The sequence below is a fragment of the Dipodomys ordii genome, unplaced genomic scaffold (assembly GCF_000151885.1).
Source record: "Dipodomys ordii isolate 6190 unplaced genomic scaffold, Dord_2.0 Scaffold47, whole genome shotgun sequence".
NCBI classification, from domain to species: Eukaryota; Metazoa; Chordata; class Mammalia; order Rodentia; family Heteromyidae; genus Dipodomys; species Dipodomys ordii.
Genome location: NW_012267263.1, coordinates 7,755,495 through 7,778,470, shown reverse-complemented (window position 1 = coordinate 7,778,470; position 22,976 = coordinate 7,755,495). Strand labels below are relative to the sequence as shown.

Sequence of the window (22,976 nt, the reverse complement as noted above, 5' to 3'; positions counted from 1 at the left end):
ATGCCATGAAGGAATACAAAGTCCTGAGTTCAAGTCCTAATACTAGCATACATACATACTTATATACATACATACAATGTAATTCTAAAATTCTGCATGTATAGTTTTCTTGAATTTTCAATGTGATTTGAAAAAGGCTTAAGAAATTAGGAGACTCAAAATTGAGAATATGTGATATTCTATATATTATATGCCATCTTTTGACAAAAATCAAACTTATTTATACACAATTTAAAACACGGTAACTTTGCTTTTTATTAACAATAAGATGGGGGCTCGGAAGGTGGCTCAGTGGTAGAGTGCTTGCCTTGCATGCATGAGGCCCTGGGTTCAATTTCCCAGCACCATATAAGCAAAAAGAAAAAAAAGCCGGAAGTGGCACTATGGCTCAAGTGGTAGAGTGCTAGCCTTGAGCTAAAGAGCCGAGGGACAGCACCCAGGCCCAGAGTTCAGGCTCTATGACCGAACCCCCCCAAAAAAAACCCACAAAAAACACAATAAGATGTTTCAGATATTTTAAGAATCTCACCTAAGTGTTAAATGGAACAGCTTTGAATAGTAAATTTATGAAGTCATTTCAGTGAAAGTTAACTAGCTCTACCTTTTATGTATCTTTCAAATACAGATCAACAAACTATGCCCCTGGGCTCTCTTTAACCTGATGCTTCTATTTGTATGAACTGGGAGCTATGAACCATTGTTACTTTTTTAAATGGCTGAAATAATTAAAAGAAGACAATAGGTCATGTGGAATGACAGTTGTATAAAATTTGAATTTGGGGTGTCTTTTCTTCTCGTTACTATTATAAGCCCCTATATCATATTCTTGTTCTTGCCTCTTGGCTAACAATCCCCCAAATGCTTACCCTCTGCCTCTATCAGGAAGAAACAGAACAGCTATATGTCAGCTTACCTGTGGATTCCTCTACCCTCACTTCTCTCCTTGCTGGATGAGGATGGCTGTAGGGGAAGGAGAGGTAGCGAATGTTTTTGGTGCCAGCCTGTGGGTAGAAATATAAAGCAGAATGAGATGCTACAATTAGAACCTTAACATGGCAAAAAAAAGTGAAGAACGCAGACACATACCATGGCATCTTGCTTGGGTTACTGGTTTCTAGTTACTTTGATTGAAAGATAGCAGAATGCTTCAGACGTTTGTGTATATTTCCCTTCCCTCTCATGTGAACCTTTCTCAGTTACTCCCCGGTCCCTCTGAATGAGGATCAATATTAGGGTTCACTCTAGACCCAACCTCCATCCGGAAATCCCAGCACGATTGGTATGACATATCTTCCTTAAGAAGGAAGAGTTAAGGTGTATTTCAAATCACAGTAGGTGATCTGAAGACGAGGCCCATAAGTCCTGTCACAACCCTCTAAGAGGGCCAGAGGCTCTAATCCAAAAGAAATCTCAGGGCCACCATTAGGTCTGGCTCAGGACTCAACCTACGCAAGAGGGCAGTACACTGCCATTTATTTCCTAGGCAGATGCCCAGAAGACCTGGACCCAGGGAGGGGAGACGGCCTTTGTGTCCTTTCTTGCCCAATCTTGCCTTTGCAGATCTTTGGCAATAGACTGTGGCTGGTGACGGTTCACCCTGCAAAGCCCAAGGTATCAGATGATAAACATCTGTACATTGAAGAATGTTCCATGCCCACAGTATCCACATACCGGCTTTTCCCAAGGCAAGCTGTGGCCTTTCTTCATGCTCTCTCTCAAGGTGTTCTGGCGGCGGATCAGAATCTCTTTAGCCTGCTTGTCACTTGATTGGGGTTTGAGGTTGTATTTGTTGTAAGACAGGGTCTACAGAGAGAATGGATTGACAGGTAAGAAGAACGCTTGTAGTGTGGCATTCAGCCCCAGGAGGTGTTGATACAGGGTGCACCTGAGATGGCCAGCACCTTTGCTGAGCAATGTTTGGAACACAGCTGCCTCTAATGCCCACCTGAGGAAAGGCTGTGAGCTGAATCAAAGTCTCCATGGCCTCATACACACTAACGTACTTAGAGCTTGCTTGTGTCCCACCCTTCTTTCCCACACGGAGTTTTAATGTCAGGCCAGTAACTCTTAGGCATTTTGATTTGATGGATAAGAAGGATATAAAAACCACTCTGGAAATTTCCACAGGATTTCTATTTTTTAATTATACTAATGAAGTAAACAAATACATCCTCCACACCCTAAAAAAAAATCAACCAATTTCTGAAAGGAAGAAACCTTGTATCAAACCAGTAGGATAAAGCAGAGATAAAAAATATACTTTATCAAATTAAATGGATGATAAGCTTATGATTAATTTCTTCCTAGCCTTTATCATGGACCATGGGCTGACATGGATACTTTAACTAACCTGTAAGATTCTTAACTAGTGCTTCTTCCCTTGTGTCTCACCCCAGGTTCATCAGTGAATGCCAAGTTTTCTTGGGGCTAGTGGGTAACATTATGTTAAACTACATAGTCCCACTGGATAAGAGGATTGAGACTGCAGGTGTTAATTTTATTCCAATTGCAATAGAATGAATAGTCTGTGGTGTGACAAGTGACAAAGCCAAAACACATGGTTTTTTTTTTTTTTTCAAACAAGTGAATCAGAATTCTCACTCCAAAAATCTTTACAGTCTTCTGGAGGAGTCAGTGTGTAGGGACATAATATGTGCTCAGTGAGGATTAAATAGGCACTGTAGAGTAAAGGCCTTAGATGGGATGGGTGTATTTCACTGAAGTTAGTCTTGAAAGATCAGTGGATGTTATCCTGGGGATAAGTCACAGAAAGAAGCATAGGAGCAAAGAGTTGTTAACAAGCTTGAAGGGAAAGCAGAAGGAACACTGGGAAACACGCAGGAATGGTTTTGTTATCGTGAGAATGAAGTATATCACCTAAAGTGTAGTAAGAGATGGGAATGGAGGGACAAAGAACAATAGGAATGGGCCATGGACAGCCTTCCCTGGAATGGAGAGTCTACCCTTAAAAGCCAGGTGTCCTCAGATATAGAGCATTCATTCCAAGATGCTATGGTATGAGCCTAGAGGTGAGAAAAGAAAATGTTGACTCTTAAGATGTTAAGCATCATTACTATGTGGATTTGTATTTGGCTCTCAGTTGGTCTGGGATGATATGAGCAAGTTTCTGGCTGCACAAATGGTATTCATAAGAGAGATTAGGGGACAGCCAGAGCCTTGAGGGTTTCATTGGGTTTTAGCTTATTGTTTAGTGAATGTGCATCCAATCAAGTAGATTTTTATTATCCTACTGAATGCATTCTCATAAAACTAACAATTGCTTCAAAGTCGTTCTACAAAGAAGGAATAAATCAAAGAGAACATGGAGGAAGAAGCAAAGTTGCCTTTCTGATTTTCTTAATAGAAACTTTTTTTTGAGGGTCTTGGGGCTTGAACTCTAGGCCTGGGCACTATCCCTCAGCCTTTTGACTCAAAGCTAGTGCTCTACCACTTGAGCCACTGCATCACTCTGGGTTTTCTGGTGATGACTTGGAGATAAAAGTCTCCCAGACTTTCTTGAACAGGCTGGCTTGGAACTGTGATCCTCAGATCTCAGCCTCCTGAGTAGCTAGGATTATAGGCATGAGCCAGCGGCTCCTGGCTAAAGAATGACTTTTCTTTTGCCAGTCTTGGAGCTTGAACTCAGGGGCTGGGCACTGTCCCTGAGCTTCTTTCACTCAAGGCTAACACTCTACCACTTGAGCCATAGCACCACTTCTAGCTTTTTCTGTTTATGTTGTACTGAGGAATTAAACTCAGGGCTTCATACATGCTAGGCAAGCACTCTACCATTCTACCACTCTACCACATTCGCAGCCCCTAATAGGAATTCTTTATCATCCCCTTTTTTGGTTTGTGTGGAAGTACTAGCAGAACAGAATTCCCTAGACAGGTGCTCCACTGCCAATCTATACTTCCATCCTCTTTGCATCTAGTATTTTGAGATAAGGTCATTCTTTTTTGCTAAGTCTATGCCTATACCATAATCCACCTATTTTAAGTTTCCTTTTTTCCTAAGGAGATGGGCACACACCATCATGCTCAAATATTGGCTTAGGATGGGTCTTTCCTGCATACCTCTTAGCACCCCCAAGAAGCTAGGATTGTAGGCATATGCCACTGGTATATGGCTCTGTCACTTCTAACAAATTGCCATATTCTGACAATAATTTGGCAAAAAATGAATTATGAAGACAGTTTGAAACATGGATTCTTACCTACCATCTTTACAGACAGGCCTTTATACTTTTTGTATTTTGTGTACTGGAATTTTTTCTTTTTTTTGGGTCCGGTAATGGGGCTTGAACTCTGGGCCTGGGCGCTGTCCCTCAGCTCTTCAGCTCAAGGCTAATGCTCTACCACTTGAGCCACAGCGCCACTTCTGGCTTTTTTCTTTTTGCTTATGTGGTGCTGAGGAATCGAACCCAGGGCCTCAGGCATGCAAGGCAAGCGCTCTACCACCGAGCCACCTTCCCAGCCCCTATACTGGAATATCTTAAAATAATATGACACTACCATTGAAATAGTTCATAAATAGATGGGTGCTGGTGGCTCACACTTCTCATTCTAACTGCCTAGGAGCCTGAGATCTGAGAATGGAGGTTCAAAGTCTACCCAGGAAGAGAAGTCTGTGAGACCATTATTTCTAATTATCCATCAAAAAGTGGAAGTGGAGGTATGGTTGAAAGGCAGAGTGTCAATGTTGAGTAAAAAAAAAGCCAAATGAGAACAAGATGCCCTTCGTATTGGCACAAAAATTAGTATTGAGTCAGAATATATAAACAAATTTTATAATTTTTCATCATTGCTAAAGTTATATAAATCTGAATTCAGTGTGTGAGCATGCTTGTGTATGTGTATATGTGTGCAAGTGTATGTGCATTTACTGCTAGAAGCTATTTCCTATTCCTAGATTTGGAAGGAGGATATATTTTAAGTAATATTTTGATACTTTGAGTTGTAATGTGTCTCAACAAATGATTGTTGTTTGCTATTTTGAACATTAGAAGGAAGCCTAAAATTTTCTATGCATGTAATATGTATGCTTGTTTCTTCTCTCCCCTCCTCCAATTTTGGCCTCCGATGAAAGACCTGATGATTAGTTGAAGTCTGTTTTTCCCCCATCAGAACCTTGAGTTCAATGGTAGAAAATGCTTTGCATTGCATTGTGCAGTGTTCCTAAAGCCTAGTGCAGTCTTTGCTGAGGAGAACAAAAATTGAGCAAAATGAAATAAGTTGAATACATTGCTTTCTTTCTCTGGAAGTATATAGAAATTCTGGAAGCAATCTGATTATGTAACCTACTCCAGTAACTGTGTATAGTGTATGACTCTCCTTAGGCTTAGACTGAGAATGATTTGTTTTGTTGTGAGTGTAGAAGAGCACTTCTGAGACTCCATCCCAGTCTGTTCCATAGAACTTGCCCTACTGTTATCCCACTGACAATCTCCAGATATTAATCTTTCTCTACCTCTCACCCCCATGGATTCCATCTTGGACTGAGGGGAGGGGTTTCCCACAGTAATGGCTGGAAATCCAGTAGTACTGTTTGGTTTCATATTAACTGTGTCTTAGCATCTCCCAAAGTCAAACTCTGAAATACTGTTGGCTCTTCCCTGAAGTGGCTCCTGTCTCCTAAGTAAGATTCTTCCAAAGCATGGACAATTTCTTCCAAAGCATGACAAATGCCTAACTACCAGGCCTGTACCCATTGACTAGGCTTAAAGACTTCAGATGGCTATTTACACATTCTTGTATCAAGTCTTAAAAATTTTAAGCCGGGCGCCAGTGGCTCCTGCCTGTAATCCTAGCTTCTCAGGGGGCTGAGATCTGAGGATCACAGTTCAAAGCCAGCCTGGGAAGGAAAGTCCATGAGAATCTTATCTCCAATAAACCACTAGAAAACCAGAAGTGGCACTGTAGCTCAAGCGGTAAAGCACTAGCCTTGAGCTGAAGAGCTGAGGGACAATGCCTAGCCCAGAGTTCAAGCCCCACGACTGACAAAAAAAAAAAAATTGATTGTCCTCTAAGAAGAGCAGATATACAATTGTCTGAGGTTACATTTTCAAGATGGTTGTTCCTTCAAGAAAACAAAAGGACAGGACAGAAGAGAAGATTCTCATGGTCCTTAGAAAGCTGGAAACAGGAAAAAGAAGAGCCAGTGAGTAGCACTATCAAAGTGCTGACAGTAGAAGCAAAAGGCCTCTCATGGGTTTTTGTTTTTTGTTTTGTTTTTGTCGGTTGTGGGGCTTGAACTCTGGGCTTGGGCGCTGTCCCTGTGTTCTTCAGCTCAAGGCTAGCTCCCTACCACTTGAGCCATAGCACCATTTCTAGTTTTCTGGTGATTTATTGGAGATAAGAGTCTCACAGACTTTCCTGCCTTGGGCTGGCTTTGAACTGTGATCCTCAGATCTCACCCTCTTGAGTAGCTAGGATTATAGGTGTGAGCCACCAGTGCCCAGCTGCCTCTCATGTTTTATAACTTGAGTTCTATCCATTATCCACCTTCTCTTCATTTGACACCCCAGGGTGCTAAGTAGATAAATACATGAGGTTAGCAAATTCAAATTTGGGGACAACACAGAAGGGAAGTAATGGATAGCTTAGAAAGGAAAATTCTGGAGGCTGGATAGAGGAGGAAATTCACCAAGGAAGGAGGGATTATCTGGGAATCCAAATTAGGGAAGGAGAAAGAATATGGGTGATGGACCATTTCAAACAGGATTAGAGTTTCAAGATCTCTGCCTCCTTTTCAGACCCTTTCCCTTCATTCATCAAACTGGTGGAAAAGATGACTATAGGGAACCTTGTGGTCCCTGACCCTATTAAACTGTCTACATTCTTGAAACCAGGAAGTGCTGATCTATTTACTGAGGGCTGAATGTGATCCACTGACTGAAACAGTTTCACTTGGAATGATTTGAAAGCTGTGGAATTTACTCTACATATCATTGAACCTGACCTACATTCCTTCAGCTAGTCTTGAGTCTTTCTCTGACTCTGACCCCTTAGTCATTGAACTTTCTGGAAAAGGACACCACTGAACGCTTACTTACTTTCACTGGATTATGTAAGTCTGGAGTTACGGAAAGAATGTTGCCTAGATGGGCACATCTGTGTTTTGGCCTGGGATTTATTGTGTGACCTTGAACAAGTTGAAACATCAGCTACACTAATCCCAGTATCTGCTACTTAAAAATGAAGAGTTTGATTAGTGTTTTAATCATTAATCACCATTAAAATGATGATCATAGTCACAATGAACATCTTATTAGAATGAATCCCAAGGATTAGGATTCACAACTGAGTCCTCAAAACTTGGAAAACGTATACACAAATGGCATTTAACTGCTCTTTGGTCAAAGTTTCTGAAGGTTGTACCCACTGTCCCCTAAGATATCTAATCTCTCTGTCTCTCTCTCTCTCTGTCTCTGTCTGTCTGTCTCTTTCTCTCTGTCTCTCTCTCCATCTCTCTCTGTCTCTCTCTTTCTCTTTCTCTCTCTCTCTCACTGTCTCTTTCTCTCTCTCTTTCTTTTTCTAGCAGTCCTGGGACTTAAACTCTGGGCTTGGGTGCTATCCCTGAGCTCTTCAGCTAATGCAAGTTCTCTACCACTTGAGTAACAGCACCACTTCCAGTTTTCAGGTAGTGAATTGGAGATAAGAGTCTCACGGATTTTCCTGCCCAGGCTAGCTTTGAACTGTGACCCTCAGATCTCAGCCTCCTGAGTAGCTAAGATTACAGGCATGAACCACTGGATCCCAGCTATCTTTCTCTCTTATTCTGGCTTTCTTGATTGTAAAATCAGTATGAACTCAACTTTCGTCTTTTATTCCATTCATTAAATTGCACACCATTGAGGCAACTCAGAGGTCATTAGTGTCTTTGTGCCATCTTTTATTCTGAGCTGTGTTCCTGACCCTCAGGTTCTGGAAAGAGCCAAGCCCCAGGATTGGGGCAGCCTGACCCCTACAGACAGCAACTGGATTTGCATCTCCCCTTATGCCGCAGGTGCCAGGTTTTGAGGAGAAACCTAACAATTGCCTTTCTGTTCTCTAAAACCAAGCAGAGAGAACTGGTTCAACAGAAAGCTGCTTTAGTGAGGACAATGTGAACAGGAACAGATTCCTGAAAGAACTGGTTCCAAGAACAGGTGCAGGGGCAAGGTGGAGAGCCCACACATACCCTTTGTCGAACTTGGTACATGTTGTGTGTCAGAATGTCTCTCATGGACTCCACATCTTCAGGGGAAAGACGCTTGATTCTCTGTATTCTCCGGGTCCTGGAAAGATCATTGGAAGAAAGCTGAGTGTTTTTCTTTCACATTGGCCAGAGGCACCAGAAACATGAACTACTTTGGCCTTTTGTGACAAGAACCTCTTAAGTGGCAGAACTGTATTTTTACATAACCATTTCTAATATTTTAGCAAACTCATTTGAGATGTCACAACCTGAGTTTTGACTTAAATTTTCAAAAAATGTTATTCCTTTATAGTATTTTTGTGGTAACTACTCTGTCCTTTGTTTTATACAAAGGGATTCATGATAATAATGGTTACTTTTTTACTCTAAAATGTCACAAATTGGAATATTTGCAGAATATATTAAAAATCAATTACCAGAAAATTTTACCAAAAAATGAAATCCCAATATTTTACAGTTACATTAAACAGAAATAACTTACTCAAAGATTAATTCTTTATTAATTATGTGCTTGATCTCATTGTGGTCAGGTGATTAACAGACCAATACCATCAACATAACATATTTTGAGAAATGCTGTTATAAGAGATAGAGATGCTACATGAATGCTTTCATTTATGAATAACACCTGTAGGGATTTTAATTTAAGACGATTTCAAAACTGGAAATCACATTTTATAAAGAGAATTAGCAACTTAATCTATTAGAGTTGGCCCAGCTCTGAAGGACTGGTACCATGCACTCCCAGAGAAGTTTAAAACTGAGGTCAGGCTTGGGTTAGCAGTCAATGCACAATTGTCCTGAGAGGATTTTAAAGTCAGAGCATGGATATTGGAAGAATTTCCATGTGACAACTGTATTTGATTACAATCTAATGGCAGTACATTTTTTTTGTCAGTACTAGTATCTAAACTCAGTGCCTCCAACTTGCTTGGCTTACTTGCTCAACGAGTGTTCTACCATTTGAGCCATGCCTTCATCCCAGCTTTTGCTAATTATTTTGAACATAAAATCTTACAAGCTTTTCTGCCAAGGCTGGCTTCAAGCCATGATCTTCTAGATCTCAGACTCCTGAGCTATGAGTACTCAACTAATATATTGAAAACATTTTTATTACACTAGAAGTATATGTTCATTGTAGAACATGAGAACAAAAAGAGAAAGCAATTCTCACCCTAGTGATAACTCATTCTATCAGATTGGATGAATTCCTTTGTGAATAAAATTGTCTAACATTTTCACAAAAAAGCAAGAAGAACTAAGGAAAATTAAGTCTTTCTTTTAATACCTTAATATCTTGACTATCTTGAAGCATCTTGCATATGGCCTCATGGAGGGTTTTGTGTGTGTGTGTGTGTGTGTGTGTGTGTGTGTGTGTGTGTGTGTGTGTGTTCTTGCTTGTTTCCTCTAGCTGCAGTGATCTTGAGAGTTTTTATGACCTCAGCATCTGCTTAATACATGTTCTAAGAATATTGATCATATTTCAACAAGCAGTTTCAACACAGGCCACCTTCAAGTATTTTTTTCCCAAAAGGTAGTAGCAATATGGCCAGAAATCTTTGAAAGTAATGAACAACTGATAATATATGTTTAAAGAGTTGGATACTGGATATCATAGTATGCTATGATTTTATTTAGAAATGCTATCTGTAGATTGTTCGTCATACAAACTCAATGAAATCAGAGTTTCTCTATCTTACAGCTGCAAATGTCACCTGTATGGGTACTCAGTTACCTTCCTTGGTGATATAAACATTATTATCAGAGCATTTCAACCTAACTATATAAATGTCCTCCAAATAAAATTTATTCTGATTTAGGTGCTGTCACACGCTGTCACAATCTGAACACATTCTTTTGTTATGGAAGGTGTAATGTACTGCTAAACAGAAACACCAGCTAGTCAAACAGTTCCATTTTCTGTGTTCATAGTAAAACAAATTTAAAAAACCCACTGATAAAGAGAACCGCAGAGTGAAACTTGATATAGCAGTGGATCAAACTTGGCACTAATTCCAGCTTATAATTGACCACTTGGGGAAAGCCCAGACTAATTAAGTCTATGCAGGCTGCTGACTAGAATGAGTAATAGGGTGTCTCAAAGGCATCCCCTCATCCCGATCGACGTGATGGTACAATTACACAGAGACATGGTGAACTCGAGGGAGTCCATACATGGAGCTTTCTTCATGTCACTCATCCCGACATCCTCTGAATGCTTACATCACCAGCATGGGAAAACACAGTCCAAAGAAAACTAAATGGGTGATGATGTTAAGATCAAACGATGCGAACAATAATCTTAAGCGCTAGTCCCTGGAGCATTTATGTATTACCCACAAAGGAAATATTAGTCACCTTATAAAAAGTTCTATGGTTCTTTCATGGTAACTAAAATTAAACTAGGAAAATATGAATTCAAATGTATTTGAATACAAGTCCATACTTCTATAACTTCCTCTTTTCCTCCTTCATTATTCCTTCCTTCCTTCTTTCCTCCCTCTCTCCTTCTTCTTTCTTCTTTCTTTCTCTCTCTCTTTCTTTCTTTCTCTCTTTCTCTTTTTTCCCTCTTTCTTTCTTTCTTTCTTTCTTTCTTTCTTTCTTTCTTTCTTTCTTTCTTTCTTTCTTTCGTTCTTTCTTTGAGGTACTATACAAATTTGGGAAGCTCTATAGCCAGGTACCAGTGGCTTATGGCTGTAATCTTAGCTCTCAGGAGGCTGAGATCTGAGGATCACAGTTTAAAGCCAGCCCAGGCAGGAAGGAGGCTCTAATCTCACATGAGTTGTGGCTCAAGTAGTAGAGTACTAGCCTTGAAAACAAAAAAACTCATGCACAGCACTCAGACACTGAGTTCAAGCCCAGTGACTGACAAAAATAAATCTTAATTCAATATTATATTCATGCATAGTATAATTGCCAAAGATCAAATCATGTAACCTGAGTCACTTAGAAGACTGCATGTTGGCATAGCTTAGATATGAAGACTGTGGATAGACTATGTGTAGATGACTGGAAATCTGGTAGCCCTCATCCGCAATGTTGCCCACTAGATACTCTGTGCACATATCTGCTTTGTGTCCTTTATAGAGGCCACCAGGATGACCTTAAGTGAGTGCCATGGCTGAGCAAATGCACAACATTCAACATCAGAAGATATATGTTAAAGTCAGCCTTGTAAGAACACAGAAATTTGAACTTACACCTATTGATTTATACATGATCAAGTAAAGAACTTAAAATTTTTCAATAAAATTACTTATACTTAAAAATAAATTATATAGTAAAGGACTTTCAAAACATAATACATTGAGGATACATAAATTATAGTTTGTTATGCCTTTATATTTATAAATACTTTAATATATCTATACTATTAGCCAACATAATTTTTCAGATTGACTATTTTCAATTGTTTTAAGTTCCTGTCTTCTAATACTTTGTTGTATTTATTTTATTTTATTTTGTGTGACAGTACTGGGACTTGAACTCAGATCCTGGGCATTGTACTTAGCATTTTTGCTCAAGCTGTCACTCTACCACTTGAAAAACACCTCTACTTCCAACTTTTGTGATGGCTAACTGGAGATATAAGTCTCATAGCCTTTTCTGCTATTCTGGCTTCTAACCACAATTCTCAGATGTCAGCCTCCTGGGTAGCTAGGATTACAGGCATGAACCACCTGCACCTAATACTTTCAACTAGTTTACCATTGTAGATGAGATGAGATGAGCTGATTTATATTTTAAAAAATAATATATATGTGTACTACATGTTCCAGAGGGTGAGACTGAATTGAAAATAACTTTAATTTATTTAAAATAATTGAAAATAATAATTATAAATAGTATGCTTTAAAGTAACAGAGGTCCACAGGATCAACATAGTCCAACCCATGCCACAGACAACCTTGACAGTAGCTTTCTCTTGAAGGTCAAAGAATTTGGAAATCTAAACCTTTGGTAGAACAATTGCTTAAACTTCTAAAGAAAAGAAATATCTGTGCATTTTACTGTTATCATCCCATGCAGAATAATAAAAAGCGAGCTGAGTACACACTTCATTTTCCTATTATTGTATGAAAGTTTGTTTTTTTTTCAGAATTTAGTCACTTTGATCTCAGAAGAGGAATTCCTTTCTCTTGACGTTACTGCAAGGTTTCTGATGAGATCAAATAAAAGAAATTTAAATATAATAAAGTTGTATTAAACATAAACTTTAAAATATCTCACCCAGTTAACTACCTAGATTGAGGCATAGGAAGTGCATAAAGTAAAATAAGAAAATATCTTATCCTTAATATCTTGAATCAAGCTCTGAAGCAATAATTAACTTGAAGGGAAAGGGAGGGAATCTTGGTTAGAAATTGAAGGAGTTGCTTATGGCCAATGCAATATAATACAAAGATTTCATACCATGGTTTAGCATGATCCTCATTTGAGATAAGCACCTTTGCATTCCTAGACCAAGTGCTCACATAACTAGAGAGCAAACCCAATCAGGAAGTTCTTGAGCTGTCCAGCTCTCCAAGACCACTGCATTAACTCTTCATCATCCAGTGAGCAGGTCACAGACCAGATGACCACAGAGGACACACCTCTCACACAGTTGCACAGCTTCCTATTTGTTAGGCTTTACATCATTCACCCCCTTCCTTTATTTTTCACCAATGTCCTGACCCTGCTGGAGTATGGTGTCATCTAGTGATCAGGACTGGAGCTAAAGTGCAAAGTTATAGGGGGAAATAAAAAGGTTCAATCATTAAGCACAACTTTGACTATTTGAATACAGTATTTTAGAATGGAAAAATACAAAAAGATCTTTGATGAATAAAATAGCAACACTCTGAATGAAAACAAGATTAACATTCCTGATTTTTTCCTGTTGCCCCTGGCTCCACTTATGGCTCAGGGTAGCTTGCCAATAAATATTTGTTAGCAACTTTCCCATTTTAGTACCAGAAGTTCCCTTAAAGCCATGTGATGAGCTGCACAACACAAACAAACAAGCCACAGAAACAGGCTCACTGAGAAATAAGGCAGAAAGTGGCATTTTATAAAACTGAGATAACCTTGGAGACACAAGTTTAGATTTCTTCCCAAAGCCCTATAAGAAAGCAATGATGTTTCTGATTCATCAACAGGTAAGGGAGGAAAGTGTAATCTGAAATATAACACCCAGCAGTTTGTGATGATTTTATTGCTGCCTATTCTTAGCTCTGCTCTCAACTTGCTTTTCTAATGTGAGGACATCATTGAAGCTTGTGATCAAGAATCATTACTTGCTGAAGATGACAGCATGGAAGGGTGTTGGTGTTCCTTTCCCTAAATATATGTTCTGATTAATTTCTCCAATTTATAAACCATTCCTTGGAAGGCTATGGGACATTTAGAGGAGTGAATTGATTCTTGTAATGTTGAAACAAGTTTTTAAGGAAATAATAACAACTCTAAGAAAATAATCTGGCCAGTTTTGAGGACAACTGATTAGCAGATAGTTGAAGAGACGGGACATAGTTTAAAGAAAATGTCATGTAATGATGGAGTTCTATGCATGTCTTTCCATGCATCCTGTTTCCACCTCAACCCCCTCTTCTCACCAGGAAGTCAGTTAAATCTCTACTCCTAAGCTGGCCTCAGGTAGACTCAAGGCAAATCTCACAATCTTAGATGGACTTTGCCCCTATATACAACTACAAATTCATTTTTAATCTTTAAACAACTCACCAGCTACCACACCTCTTACTACCAACACTTATCCCTTACTATGACTATGATGAGCATCACTCAAAGGCTCATGTGTCATAGCTTCATACCCAGGGTGGCAGTGTTGGGAGGGCCTGTGGACCTTTAAGGGGTGGGGCCACTTGAGAGAATTTTAGATCACAGGTATAACTTAAGGAAATTGTGGAGCCCCAGTTTCTTTATTTCTCTTTCCGATTTCTAGCTTAAGGTGTGAACATTGGCTCCAACATGGATTCCTGATATCATATGCAACCATCACCAGAGGCCCAAACAACTGGAACCACCTGATCTTAGACTTGAATCTCCCTGACTGCAAGCCAAGATAAACCGTTCTACTTTATAAATATTCTGTGTCAGGCATTTTGTTACCATGATACATGGTTGACGGATACATCCCCAAATCCAAGTTGGCATCTCAGAAATCAAACTTGTCAATATAAGAGAGGAAGAAAATTACTTATGGGAAAAATATTCTGAGTTAAATGAACAAGGTGAGAGGGTGGAGATATCTCTTCAAGAGAATAAAGAAAATCTTATAAAATATGCCTCCACTAAGCTCATGCCTGTAATCCTAGCTACTCAGGAGGCTTAGAATCATGATTCAAGTCTGTGAAGCCAAGTCTATGAGACTCTTATCTCAATTAATCATCAAAAACAAAGTCGGAAGCGGAAGTGTAGCTCAAGTGGTAGAAACCCAGGGATAGCACCCAGACCCTGAATTCAAGCATGTGCTTGAACACAAATGCTTCCATTCTGTAAATCCACACTCTCACTTAAAGGAAGATGTTATATACTGCAAGAAGGCAAGTTTTGCCAAAAAAAATGTCCTATGAAACTGGATAAAACATTCTAATCAAATCACAAAAGGCCAGCATTTGGTTTTTAGTTGTTTTTTTTCTTTATGATTCCTTCCTCGTTGTTATGGTTTGGATAAGTGTCAAATTCCTATCCATTCCAAGCTAGAATTTCTATTGGGAAATCATGGAACCTTTCAAGAGATGGTGCCTCACAGAGGGGAACCCTGTCAATTCACTAGAGATGGACTGTTGGGGGGCATATTGGGACCCCAGACCCTACTTCTTCTTTTTTGGGGGGGGTTCCGGTCATGGGGCCTGAACTCTGGGCCTGGGCACTGTCCCTCAGCTCTTCAGCTCAAGGCTAGCACTCTACCACTTGAGCCACAGTGCCACTTCTGCCTTTTTTCTTTTTGCTTATGTATTGCTGAGGAATTGAACCCAGGGCCTCATGCATGCAAGGCAAGCGCTCTACCACTGAGCCACCTTCCCAGCCCCAAAGACCCTACTTCTTCTATGTGAACAGTTTTGTCATGGATTGCTGCTAAAATGTGCCATCCCTCTACCAGTCCAAATGCAATTTGATCAACCAATTGTGACTGAAGCCTCCAAAACTCTTAGCTGAAATAAATCTTTTCTCTTCCTAAAGCTATCATTTTGGGTATTAGTTGTAGTAATAGGATGCTGATTAAAATACTCTATTTTTCTCTCCTCCCTGGTCCAACCCTTAAATGGAACCATGGTTAGTTCTCCCTGGAATTCTGACATTGAAAGTCAAGACCAAGAGCCGATAGGACTTACTGATGGGGAATGGAAAAAGCTGTTGAAGTTAGTATCCCAGTTTCTACCATCTCAATAGCTTGCTTCATTTCCAGCTTCTTATACAGAGAAACAATGCTTGATTTGGGCTGGTTCTTTCGAATTAGGATTTTCCGTAGATACCTATGATCAAATTTCTTAAACCTAAAATTGAAAACAACATTTTGGAAATCTTTAATCTCTTTATATCATGTAAACATATTTTTTTCCCTTAAAAACAAGCTACGAGTGAAGAGTGAACTTTACTCTGAAAAACATCAACATTGTAGTGGCCTGGAATTCTTAGCATTTGAATAGTCTCCAAAAAATGTATAGTACTTACACATTTATTTTAAAAAAGAAAGAAATAATGGCCTGCTTGCCTGAATACATTGAAAAATGAGTAACAGAAAAAAGGGACAAATTGCAATTAGGACCAAAAGTGTGCCTCAGTGTGAAGCAAGGGAGACTGAGGCTTGCTCAGAGCCAATTGTAAGAGAAGAAATGAAGGGGGCTTTTGAACAAGTGTTCCATTCTAATAGCTCATAACAACAGTGGTTGTACTTACAGTAATGTTGCCTATTCAAGCAGAACCCAGTAAGTTTAAATAGTCTGGTAGTTACAGTAGTTTTACTCCATTATGTTCAGATCACTTTGAATCTTGCCAATTAAGGAGGGAAAGAAAGCCCACATACATCCCCAAAGTCTGAATGATGGAAACTCTGAATAGGCTAGACACTGAAGGCCACTGACTATTGTAGCAAACTTCTGGTGAGCCCCTTAGTCTGAGCTGTGTGCATGCATGTGTCACCTGTTCACAGTTGGACATTGGTTTGGAGTTGGAATTTTCAACATTTCTAATCATGTCGTATGGAAAGAGTAGTTTGTTTCCTGCATTATTTCCTGGAAAGAAACATGGCTTGCTGGGCTGTTGGTATTCTTATCTGGTATTTGGCTTCTTGGAATATTAGGTGAACAGATTCTGTCTATTATGTCTTCTACAAGTGTGGCAGGCAGACCTCCTGACCTCCGTGATCTGTTGGGCTCAGATCATACCTAATACTTTTTTCAATTAGTAACCCCCCCTTGGCCCTGGTGTTCCTCAGTCCACTATGATCATCTCCCTCTTCTTCATAATATGTTAAACATTCTTCCTGCTGAGCATACTTTACCTTGTGCTGTTCAAACCCAATGTCTGTCATTATCTGACCCCATACTCAATCTGTTATCCCTAAGTGCCTTCCACCTCTCCTCACTCCTGCTTCCCCCCTAGCCTTCCTGACCCCCTTCTCTTGTCTTCTCTGCCCTCCCTCTGCCTAATCTACATGATTCAAAGCTTCTCAGAGTTCTGTATTTAGTCAGCATCTTCTCTTCAGATCCCTGTCATAATCTCACACATGCTCATGACAGTTGCTACCAACCACTTAGTAATGACCTGTCCTTTGTCACTAGATACATCTATCTCCATGAGTCTAAGTCCAAGAAAAAAAACATATCAGTTTAGAAATCTGAGATGTGGCAAAGAAGAGGGATTTGGATGATTTAAAAAATGGTATCAGGGTTTGAACTCAGAGCTTTGTACCTAGTAGGCAGGCACTCTACCACCTGAATCACTCCTTCAGGTCGTTTTTACATTATTTATTTTATAGGCAGGATCTTACTTTATGTGCAGTCTGAGTTGTGATCATCTTACTGTGTTTTCCTTTGTCTTTGGGGATGACATATATGAGCCACTCTGCCCAGCCATTGTAGATCCTCTGTAGCTGGGATAACAGGCATGCCCCACAGCTCACAGCTATTGGTTGATAGAAGTCTTGTGGAGTTTATGCCCAGATTATCCTCAATCCCCTGATCTTTGCCTCCCCAGAAGTTAGGATTACAGGATTCATCCCCTGAACTAGGTGGATTTGAGGATTTTTGAAGAATACTTATATGAGAAGACCCTTACATCTTTCAAGGGTGTCCTCCACAGTAACGGAATTCCCACCTTAGCAATTCTTCATGAGTTACTGAACTCCCTTTGCAATCTCACAGAGCTATTCATCCCATGTTGGTCTGCTTTTATGATGGAGAAACTAGTCCTGGTTTTAAACTTAAGTATGACTCTTCTATTTCTCTTCTATCCATCTTACTACTTTTCTCCAATGCAACTTTAACCATGACTCTAGCCTTCTCTGCCTGACAACTCTTGTTTTTCAGGTTAGGCATGTCTAAGACTAACTGCTTACTATATGGCATGGTTTAGGGGGCATTTTTTTCCTGGCCTCCTTGGAAAGTTCACTCTGCCACAAATATCCCTCAAAGGGGTAGTCATGAATCCCTGGTCCCCTTACTTGTCTCTCACTTGGTAGTGGCTCCATTGCCCACACACATCTTCAATTCCAGCCTTCAAATGATCCATCAACTGCCAAAATAAACATAAACAAATGGTTCCTGGTAAAATGCAAGCTCTAAAAATACAGAAGAAAAGTTAATATACTTTGGAAGCTAAAAAAGTCTTTCATTTACTTAAGCATATCTTCATTTCTATCTAGTCACATAACTAAAATATTGTATGCTTTTTAGAGTAATTCAACCTAGTTTCATTATTGATTCTTTAGATAATCCTCTTGATAGATCATGTAGGGTGTAGTGAAGGCAGGGTATCTCGAATTGCTTTGAACAATACTTTTCTAGAATGGTCAAGAAAATTTCTCATTACAGATATTGTTGAATAGAAAGTCTAATCATTAACTGTTAATTTTAATTTCAGTTCCCAAACATACATGCCAGCAATCCAGTTTTTACAGCTTCTTAAAATATAGTTCTGCAGATATTTTATTATAATAACATACAATAAGAAATTTTATTCTATTGCCAAAATTATTTGGTCTTGGTACTTAGAATTCAAAATTCAAGCCAATTATACTACAAATTTTATTCAAAATTGTTTCTAATATATAGGTTATATTAATATAGTATAATTATAATGTTAAACATAAGATTTCACATACTCTTAAAATAATTACAAATTATACTATAAACAACTTATATGAGAAATAATTGAAGTTTATATTGGCTTATAAAATTTTTTGCAACTAGATTAAGACACAAAATTATTCTTTAAGTACTTAATTCATCGACTGTCTTCTACTTCTGGTGTAACTTTTTAAGGAAAAGTTAAAGATAAAACATAATGGAGTGAAAAATTGAAGATGAACAGATTTTTCAAAATAATACAATTTTCAGAATAATTAACCTGAAGAGATATAGGCAATGATAGAGACAAAAGTCTACAACCAAATTGTTATATCTTTCAAAACAACTTATTCCTCATTCTAATCTGTTAAACATTTTCAAGTGACATTATATTAGAAAGGTGGCTTAGATCTTTTGGAATTTGAATTATTTTTTTACTCAGAATATTAGGGCTGAGTTAGGAAAATTCCATCAATTTCTTCAAGATTAGAATTATGAACCCCTAGGGACAGAAGAAACCTAAAAATTACCTGGTTCAGTTACCCCCTTAGAACTTGAATGGCAAAAATGCCAAGTGTTTGAGTCATTATTTGCATGCATTCATTTCATCTTTGGGTGTGCCAATCAAGAAATAATGGAGAGAAAACATATGTTCTCTCTCTTTCTCTCTCTCTCTCTCTCTCTCTTAAAAATTAATTCCTGGAAGCCATACAGATTGTCAATATTGTGTTCAAATCAGAAAAACAAGTAGAACCCATGCTCAATTTCATATTCAACTTTAGTTTTTCTTTTTGTTGTTGTTGTCTATATCAAAAACTGTCAGTAGGCCAGATCTGTAGAAGTAATAACAGCTGTACACATTCTCTGTTAGAAACTCAGAAAGAAGCCAGGCACTAGTGGTTCACATCTGTAGTACTAGTTACTCAAGAAACTGAAGATCACAGTTTGAAGACAGTCCAGGTAGGAAAGACAATGACAATCATATCTCCAATTAACTACCAAAAGAAGCCAGAAGTAGAGCCCAAGTGGTAGAATATTAGCCTTGAGCACAAAAGCTCAAAAACAGTGCCCAGACCCTGAGTTTAAGTCCCAGGACTGGCACAAGACAAAAAAAGTTTGGAAAGAGCAAAGGACACCATATTCCCATAGAAAAATAATTTTAGAAGCTTGGAAAGTGATTACTGTGACTTATTCTGAGCTATTCAGTCTAACTACAAATTTCCCCATTATTCAAACAATAATCTAGAATATATGCGAATAGATGGAAATATATAACTATAGATCTAAATGAGTAGAGTCCATAATCATTATCTAAAATAAGTGAGCTTATCTGTATAAATGAGTGGCCCTTATTTGGTCACTTGAAAGTCTTTTCAGATCAGAGCCATGGTTTTGAGGGAAGCTTGTTTTAGCATACACCAGACAGGTCTAGTCCACCCTCCTTGCTAGTTTGTCCTAAAGATTTTAGACTTGCCAGCTTGCTTCCACAGGAGTCTAAAATCCCTCACACAAAGCTCTTCATATATTTTCTATTGATTCTGCTTCCCTATTGAACCATTAGTGAAACACCACTATGTTGAAGTGAAAAGAGTCAGGGAAGGACAGGATGAAATAAGACTGTTGGACCTCAATATTTTTAAAGCAAGAAAATGGCTGACATCTAAGATATTGGGATATAGTGAATATATTCTGCATATGTTACAGATATGAATCTCTGAGGAATAGAGGGAAAGACATGAAAGGCAGAATAAAGACTTCCCAAATATACTCACATTGAAATTTGAAGACCTGTAAACATACTGTGAGTATATGCCAACCAATGTGAAGGTAACCAATGTACTTACAGTTGTTAATCAGCTAATTTTAAGAAAGAGAAAATATCCAGACTTACCTACGTGGACCCAAGTGCAATCACAAAGGCCATTTGATGTAGAAGAAGAAGGCAGAAGAGCCTTTGTCATAGTGATACAGTGTTAGGGAGACCTGATCTATTATCATTTGCTTTGAGATGAAAAGGGACATAGGCTAAAGAATACAAAGACTGTAGAAGCTGGAAAGTGCGAAAGAAAGTGCGAAAGAAAGAAAGAAGGAAGGAAAGAAAGGAAGAAAGAAAGAAAGAATAGATACTTCCCTAAAGCCTCCAGGTAGGAATGCAGCCCTGCAAAATCTTGATTGAGTCTGGCACTGGTGGCTCATGCCTGTAATCATAGCTACTCAGGAGGCTGAGATCTGAGGATCGAGGTTCAAAGCCAGCCTGGGCAGGAAAGTCCATGAAGCTCTTATCTCCAATAAACCACCAGAAAACCGGAAGTGGTGCTATAGCTCAAGTGGTAGAGTGCTAGCCTTAAGCTGAAGAGCTGAGGGACAGTGCCCAGGCCAGAGTTCAAGCCCCACCACCACCAACAACAAAAAAAAAACCTTGACAGATATCCATTTCAAACAGCTACTTTAAGAATATGAGATTATGGGAAGTAGTGCTGTAGCTCAAGTGGTAGAGCACTAGCCTTGAGCTGAAGAGCTGAGGGACAGCGCTTAGACCCAGAGTTCAAGCCCCATGACTGACAAAAACAAACAAAAAAAAACAAAAACAAAAAAAGAATATGAGATTATGTATCTGTGCTGTTTGAAGCCACAAATCATATGTTCATTCCCTCCATCAGCAATATAAGACTAGTTCAGTAACTTAGTAGAGTCAAGGAATACCTATTTACCAGTCTTGTGACGTATACACAAGTTTTTTCAAGGTTCTGGAAGGTAACCAGAAACATGAATTCATTAATTATGATAAAGATCTTACCCGGATATGAAGTTCCTCATTGATGGATTCTTTTTTATTGGTCTTTCTGACATCCAGGTACCTGACCAGAGGGCCAATTGTGATTCCCTAGGCCATGAATGACAACAACAACAATAGTGATACTGAGGACAGTATAACACTATGGGGAGAGTATCTAATATCAAACCCATTAGACCATCCAATTTGTATGTCTTTGTTGCTACTGGCATAGTAACTTCTACTCCAAAATACTTCAATATTTACCTTAGTAATTATTGTTAATGCTACAATGATATATAGATCATGGTATATATAGTATATTTATATATTATATGTATATTTATGTATAATATATTTGTGTATCATCATATCTTATATATCATTAATATGTAATATATTCATGTATTATGATATATACATATATACCATGTTTTATATGTTCTATATATTAATAGAGAAACTTCTTTTCATCCATTAAAATAATCTTTTATTAGTTCACTAACAACTTACTCAAGCTAAAACAAAAAAAAAACTGCTATCAAGTACCAAATAGCATCTTGTTTTCAAAGACAGACAGTAGCAATTACCTATCACCCAGAAATACTTTGATAAATATGCATTAGGAAAGATAACAACTTAGAAGTTAAACATTGACCATGAATATGACATACAAATATCTGAGAATTTTGTTTAAATATTCAACACAGTTCTAAAAACCAGATCAATAGATTCTATTTCCCTAATTTAATCCATCTTCCTGAAAGAACCTACTTATTTTTAATATGAAACAAATCTACCAACCTGAAAAAACACAGTAAAGTAGATAACTACTAAAGTGGCAGTGACAAACAGTTTCTTCCTAGGGAAAAGAGGCAGAGGAAGCAAAAATGCAAGAGAAAAACTCCCAGCTCCTCGCACACCACTGTAGAAAATTATGAACTGGTCCTTCATGGAGAAGGGGAATGTCCGAAACTGGTTACTGACATAGAAGAGAGCAAATACACCTAGAAAGGGGAAATATGGATTAGAGCTGGGGCAATAGATAGAGATTTTGTGCTAGTGAACCCCAGTCAAGAACACCTGCCCTCCAGACTAGACCATCTGATTCCTTCACACACCCAAGTTGACTCATCCCAGTAGGAAGTCTTTCTAGGCTCTTCATTTTGGCTGGTTGTGAGACAATAGTGTCTCAATTTGGAAGTCATCTCTAGTAGTCTCCCAGAACATGCTTGTGTGTGTGTGTGTGTGTGCGTTTAAAGTTATAAAATCTTTACTTTTTACAAAGATGTATATTTATTATCTATATTCATGAAAACCACTTAAAGTGAGAATGTTTAGGGGGTATAAACATTCATATCCCTCAGCTACAGGATTATGGAATTAGGATTGGATAGTCACTTAAGTCAATGAAGTTGAAGAGTACATTGATTCCCTCCTAGACAATTTATTTTCTTGTTGGCTGGGATGAAGGTCTTTAATGTTACTTCTCTCTCTCTCTCTCTCTCTCTCTCTCTCTCTCTCTCTGTGTGTGTGTGTGTGTGTGTGCACGTGCACGTATCTCTGTGCTGTCTCTGAGCTTTTTTGCTTAAGGCTAGCACTCTACCACTTGAACTACAGCTTCACTTCTGCCTTTATGGGTGTTTAATTAGAAATAAGAGCCTGTCAGACTTTCTTGCCTGAGCTGGTTTTGTATTACAATCCTCAGATC

At 38.6% G+C, this 22,976-nt stretch overlaps 1 protein-coding gene across 1 annotated transcript in view; it reads right to left on the bottom strand.

Moving 5' to 3' along the window:
- Positions 1-22,976, bottom strand: part of Slc9a4 (solute carrier family 9, subfamily A (NHE4, cation proton antiporter 4), member 4) — a 54,857-nt gene that overhangs the window by 3,457 nt on the left and 28,424 nt on the right. The window contains exons 5-11 of the mRNA XM_013019777.1: positions 22,070-22,272; positions 21,290-21,376; positions 17,868-17,938; positions 15,538-15,699; positions 8,183-8,279; positions 1,672-1,803; positions 914-1,001 (exon numbers count right to left, since the gene is read on the bottom strand). Of these exons, the coding sequence (XP_012875231.1) occupies positions 914-1,001; positions 1,672-1,803; positions 8,183-8,279; positions 15,538-15,699; positions 17,868-17,938; positions 21,290-21,376; positions 22,070-22,272 (840 nt within the window). The remainder of the gene's footprint in view (positions 1-913; positions 1,002-1,671; positions 1,804-8,182; positions 8,280-15,537; positions 15,700-17,867; positions 17,939-21,289; positions 21,377-22,069; positions 22,273-22,976) is intronic.